The following is a 6,814-nucleotide window of genomic DNA, read 5'->3' on the forward strand; positions in this document are numbered from 1 at the left end:
GATGATAATAATTACGTGTTATACTTGAAAAATCGACTATCGTTATAATTCCTTGCACAGTCAAAATTTTTCAATAAGTGTTCAGCAATCGCCGATGACCTATTAAATGGTTTATTCAAACCCGTGTCTATCAAACTTCTAAGGTATTTTAAAACATCTTGGTCTCTTCTAATTTGAAATCTCTGGGACGTTCTGCCGATATACACACTATCACATATGACTTAATTATGGTTTATTTTGTTACACGGGTGAAAAAGATTACGCTTAAGGACATGAATTTTTATAACTGTACTGTTTTTTTAATTAAAAAAAAATTGAATGGAAAACGTATGTAATTGTTAAAAACTTATTGATGTCGATATCATATTTAAAGATTTTACAGCAATTATAGGAGCAAAAAAAAATGTATATGCATAATAATTAATTAAAAACTAAAATTATTTTCCATAATTTGTACTTTCCTAACAAAATTACTTATATAAAACCTTAATAAATTGAAAAACTAGATTATAACAACTTTTAAGCTAATATTTTAAAGTAGTTGAATACTTAATTTACATTATTTGTGTAAATATTCTTGAGATTATTTAAGTTTACAACTTTTTAAAAACATAATGAGTACTTAACAGGCTTTTTAACATATAAATGTATACAAAAATTGTGAGCTTATTCTTCGTTATAAGCATTATTTAAGAATAAATATTATAACTAGTTTTTTAGTATTATTTGCCCGATTTGTTAAAGGTAATAAAACTTATGCTATGTTATGAATGTTGTAGATATTCAACAAAAAAAACGGTAGCCTAAAGTGTAAAAAAAACTTCTTATAAAAGTAATTTATTGGTAGTAAATATGGGTATGTATAATTAGTACTTAAGTAACTTCAACTTAAACTTTGATATCATATTAGTGAAACTATTGAAAGCAAGTTTGTTAAAAACATAAAAGAAAAAATTAAAAGCTTTAATTTAAAGAGTAAATACAGCTGAGTATTATGAAAAAAATTTACTTTTTAAGAAATGTTCCAACAAATCTTTAAAATAAGCACTTTTATTAATATAGATATGCCACAGTCTCTTAAAAAAGTACACCCAAGATTTAATCTAAATTTAATAAACTATTAACCCTTTTGGGTGTAATAGATATTAAAATTTTTTTTTTTGTAAATAGTTTAGTTTCTTGCCTATAAACAAACTGGACTTAAAAAAATTTAACATTGATAAGTGTAAAACAACTTTCGTACCAAAAAACTACTTATAATACATACTTCAATAAATAAAATAAAACTCTTAAATTTAATACTTGTATAATCTGTTTTGAAGATTTTATTTTTTCTAAAACCGTTTTTATTTTATTTTGTCAGACAAAGTTTAAAAATTACTTTTTAACCTAGGGGATATAACGACACTTTTTACAAAAAAATTATACGATTAAAAGATTTTGTTCTACGGAGCTTTATTTATATGACGAAATACTTTAGCTAACGTTTAACAAAGATAACCTACTACAACTACTTTGAAAAAAAAAAATCAAAGTTAAAATAAGTTTGGCACAACAATTTACAACATTGTAATTTTAAGAAATACACCGGCTACAACACATTTAGCATATCAATTTTAGTTTAAAAACATAATATTAAGTAAAATTTACTCCAGAGTTTCCAAATGGGGCCATTACAGAAATTTAGGGAGGCATAAGCTGCAAAGAGGGGGGGGGGGTCTGACAAGTAAAAAGGCCATAGGATGGCTTACACTAGATATTCTAGAGTTGATGGTGAAAACCAAAAATAAAAAAAGAAGGTTTTAGGCGTATTTAAGGGTAGTTTGAAACTTATACTAGATATTATGGAAACATTTAAAACTTAACCTAGATCAGGGCTCCCCAATCGGTGAGGCAATAAGGCCATAGTTTGAATCTTACCTTAGACATTATTAAGGTGATGGTGAAGATCAAATAAAGGAGTTTAGGCGTATTTATGATTATATTTTGAGAAACCTTATTGGGAAGGGCAATACCTTTTAAAATTCTTCAAACGGGGCATTATAAAATAAAAGTTTGGGAAGCCCTGATTTGCACTAATGTAATACGTCGAAATGTAAATATAGAAATCATAGTTGCTGAAACTTCCAAATACTTCCAAATTTCATATAAATTAAACATTAGGAAAAAATCCGAAACTTAATGTAGCTCTGGTAGAAACATATCGAGTATAAATGAAAAAAATAAGTAAGTTTCAAATGAATCCTATTCAAGACAGTCATTTTTAATACAGTTTAGAAGCTCTTATAATTTAACACTAAAATTATGGATACTGCGTAATTTTTCACAGAAAAAGCTATGAGGTAGCAACTTTTTCACAATGTCTTATCTATACGAGCTTTATAAAATGCAATTGTTAACAAAAAGGGTATTCAAAAATTCAATACTTATAAAACTAGCAAACAACTGCTTACAGAAGTAGAACTAAATTAACTGGATTAAGGTAATCAAACTTTGAACAACTTTTAGCCAATATAAAACTAAAAAAAAAACAATTATTGAATTGTTGGTTTATATAAAAATATTCAAGACATGACTTTGATTTTTTTTGTAAACAAAACAATAATGAAAGCAAAAACTAAAACAAAACTCGGTTTGAAAAACAATTTTATTTAAATCAAGAAATCAATATCAAGAATATATCAAGAAATAAAAAAAACGCTTTTTTTTCGGTTTTTATAGCAAGTCAAAGTGATAACTCTACTTAAAACAAAAACGTGCATTTTTTTTCTGATTGCGCAGACGCTACAAAACTTAAAACTCTCTTTTATTTGGTGTGCGATGAAGAGAAGCGCACTGCTTTATTGTGACGTCACAAGCGAACTGTCACCCGCATGCAATGAAATATTAACAAAAAGTTGACTATTATGATTACTCTTCAGTATGGGTGATCCTTACCTGCGTCTACTCAAGTAGTAGACCAGTAAGATCATCAAATGATGACTGCGGTATGATGATTCTCAAATGAGTTAAATTTTACCGCGCCTCAATTGGAATCGCAACTCTAGTTGAGGATTGTCTGATGCTGGCCATGATTGAAGAGTCTCTATCTTTTAAGAAAGATTTATAATAAGACGAATGTCATGCCTAATTGGAATCCATAACAAAACAATATTAAATTGTTATTAATTGAAACTGCTTTGTATATTTTTTTATAGTTTTAATGCATCACTTATTTACCAATACAAAGTTGAGATATATTCTTTAACATCCTAACATAACAAATTTTGCTAGTGTTTTAATAAAAACCGAATTCAAATAGACAGTATCGTCATGTTGTTTTAATTGATAGTTGATAAATCAATACCGCTCTAAAGTTAAAATTTGTCAACAAGCTTAAAACATTTCAAGTCATTAGAACACGGTTTCAAAGTGGTCCATCTAACAAGTCAGGGGACCAAAAGCTGTAAAAGGGCCAAAGGAGAGCTTTGACTAGTTAAAGGAACACAATTTGGTACTTTAGTAAATTTTACAAAAAAATTTGAAACTTACACTAGATATTCCAGGGTTTGTTTGAAGAGCAAAAAAGATCTTTGGTAAATTTCAAGAATTTAAAAAAATTTCCACTAGATACTCTAGGGCAGTGCTTCTGAAATGGGGTTCCGCGGAACCCTAGGGTTCCGCGACGCCTCTCAGGGGTTCCGCGAAGCCTTTCTAAATTTAAAAATTTATGTAAAAATTATTTACATTTTATATAAAGTTGAAATTAGGGGTTCCGCGGAAAAGTTTAACTTTGGAAAAGGGTTCCGCCACTAGAAAAAGGTTTAGAAGCACTGCTCTAGGGTTTGTATAAAAAAGCAAAAAATATAAGAATAAAAGAAAAGTTGTTTTAAAAAAGTTACCAAAATTTCATATATTACATTTTTATTTGTTACGGATACCAAAGTTTAAACACATTAGAAAATTAACATAAATCATGACAGTTGTTACAAAAAAGTTATAATTACTGTAGCTTTTAAAAACTGAACTTCATAAAATACTTGTTTTTTTTTAACATGTGCAAGTGAAATAGCGTTTATATTTGATATTTTGTTAATGTCAAAATATAATTTGTGGGTAGGTGTCAAAAAAGCACGAAGTGAAACTTTTGCACGGGTTGAACTTTTGTTATTATTATATTTTTAAATTTAAATTTTATTTTACTATCTTTGTTACCCCTAATCCTTACTCTTGGTCGGTAGTTTTTTTTCTCTTGTTAATTTTTTTTATTAATTATTTTTTCTATTTTATTAGTATTATTTTTTAACTATCACTGTTAGTTAGACAATGGCGTCGCTTAGTATTTTTGTTAGGGGGTGCAGAGATTATAAAAAATTCCCTAAACTTAAAACTTTTATTTTATACTAATTCAGGCCTTTTCTAATACAATTATATCAATTTGGAAGTGTAATAAAATTATCGTTTGCTAAAAAATCAAAGTGACTACAGAAATATGACAACTTCTTAAAAGTTTTATCTAATAAAATCTATGCTGTAGTTGTCCCTGCTCGAGTTGCTCCTGTTCGAGTTTTCCGTGCTAGAGTTTTTCCTGCTCGAGTTGCCTCTGCTCAAGTTACTCCTGCTTAAGTTTTTCTTGCTTGAGTTCAATTTGTCTTATTGTTCTCGCATTGAAGTGAATTTTCAACAACTATCATGATTTAATTCACATGGTGCTGAAAGTTCACGCATTTCTAGAGTTCAGCTTTTCAACATTTTTTTTGTATTGAAATTTTGTATATATTTAGATGCAGCTGACACAGATTGAGCTTGCAGTCTAATTTCACGAACATTTTAAACATTATGTTGAAAAAAATAATGAGTTGAAATTGAAAAAAAACTAGTTTAGTAGGGAAATTAACGACGGTCATATATACTTTTGATTGTATTTTTTGTACAACTTCATGATAATATAACTTTCTTTTTTTTTAAGCTTAGATATTTTTTTACATCATTTTAAAGCTCAAGTACTAAGCTTTAAAATAAATTTATTTTGATGTAGTTAGGGAATGTACAGTTGAAGAAGGGCCCATTTAAAGCAGCGTGTTTAAAAGCTGAAACTCTAAAACTTAAACTTATGTACACTTCATTTTCTTTTTTTAGGTGAAGCAACAGCTCAAGCGTTTCACTCCACGCGACACCCCTGCTCCTAACCCTTACACTTGGTCGATAACTTTTTTTTTTCTTCATCGTCTTATCATTATTACTATTTATTTATTTTCTTTTTTTTTACTATTACTGTTACCCCTAACCCTTGGTCGGTTTTTTGTTTATTTATTTTCATAATATTATTGTTATTATGTTTTTATCACTGTTACCTCTAACCCTTACTGTTGGTCGGTATTTTTTTCATAATTAAAACAACATTTTTTTTACTCTTGTGCAAAATTGTCACTCATGACCATTTGTGCAAAAATTTCTTCGTGCATATTTTATCTTCGTGCATGCTTGGCCCGTCCCCATAATTTGTACATTGTATATGAACTGAGTTTATTAATACGTAATTTCAAACATTTTAAAACTCTAAAATTTTACAAAATAAATTAATTTTGTAATTAAACTAGCTAAATAAAAACTATTATTTACCAAGTTTTCAGTTTTGTACGTTTGTGTTTAAATTATTGTGACAATGGACTTTTAGTTAATTTAAAACAAAACTTAAGCTTAAAGTTTGCTTTTACTTTTTGTTATATAAAAAACTAGCAATTAACGCCGTATTCATGCTTTTGTCTCACCAACTAAAACTATAAACAAACGCGGGTGCACGACTATTCAAATTCCGACAATTCAAATTCTTAAAAAAAATTGAAAGGGCCACTACTAAAAAAGTAATGTATATTTGTCAAATGTAAAAAAATACATATGTAGGTCCTATTAATATCTAAAAGGTAATTTTTTTTCTTTTTTAAAACATTAAATATTTTTTGAGATATGGCTTAAACAAAGTAAAAAATATAGTTATTTTTAGTAGATTTAAAATATCTTGAAAAATATTAAAGATTTTGCAAAAAAGAAAAAACGTAGCTTGTAGATATTGATAAGATCTACATATGTATTTTTATTTTTTTTCATATTTATATTACTTATTGTGGTATAGTCTTTTAAATATTTTTTTTTAAGAACTTGAATTGTCGGAATTTGAGTTGTCCGAATTTGAATTTTCATGTAACCAACAAACGCATATGTTGCAACTTATCTTTTAATTCAAATTGAATGTGAAGCATTTGTTGTAGTACTAAAATTAAACAAACAATTGTTAGCACTTTTACTAATTTGCATTATATGTTTTTGAAGCTTGTTTTTTTTATTTATATAGTCATTATGCAGTTGTTTAAGTACTTCTTTTTGTTTTAGTAAATAATTTAATTCAAAACAAGAACTTCTGTTTTTACTGCAACACTTAAATTAGGTAAAAAAACACCTGTTAGCAAAATCAGTTTTTTTTTAAAGGTAAAAGTACTATGGGCTTTATATTAGTTTTATTCAGTTTAATATATACCAAACCGTTGTTTTGAAACAGTCATTTGAATATAGTTGTGAATGCAATTGTTTTATTTTATAGCTTTGCGATATTCAACTTAATTTTTAAAGCGAAAAGTTTTTTTTGTCCACCAGGTCCTTGAAGTAAACTTTGTGAGCGCTTTTTGTGTCGTTAAATAAACAACCATAGTAGTTTGTATTTTGTTGTTGATTCTTCTTCAAAATGATGATATATTATGTACAACACGTTTTTGTTAAAAACTTAGTAAATAATAACTATAATTTAAAAAAAATCAGCTTTTAAAAGTTTTTGTGAAAA

At 27.4% G+C, this 6,814-nt stretch overlaps 1 protein-coding gene and 1 non-coding gene across 2 annotated transcripts in view; one reads left to right on the forward strand and one right to left on the reverse strand.

Annotated features, from left to right (window-relative positions):
• Positions 1-2,914: 2,914 nt before the first annotated feature.
• LOC145837327 (U8 small nucleolar RNA) lies at positions 2,915-3,063 on the forward strand. Its single transcript, XR_014369964.1, has one exon. It is a non-coding gene; the product is annotated as a U8 small nucleolar RNA (small nucleolar RNA).
• The window catches only part of LOC145836656 (uncharacterized), a 7,046-nt gene continuing 3,247 nt past the window's right edge, over positions 3,016-6,814 (reverse strand). The window contains exon 4 of the mRNA XM_082944442.1: positions 3,016-3,089. Coding sequence (XP_082800568.1) covers positions 3,016-3,089 — 74 coding nt within the window. The remainder of the gene's footprint in view (positions 3,090-6,814) is intronic.

Source organism: Thalia democratica, chromosome 5, assembly GCF_965202585.1.
Source record: "Thalia democratica chromosome 5, ktThaDemo2.hap1.1, whole genome shotgun sequence".
NCBI classification, from domain to species: domain Eukaryota; kingdom Metazoa; phylum Chordata; class Thaliacea; order Salpida; family Salpidae; genus Thalia; species Thalia democratica.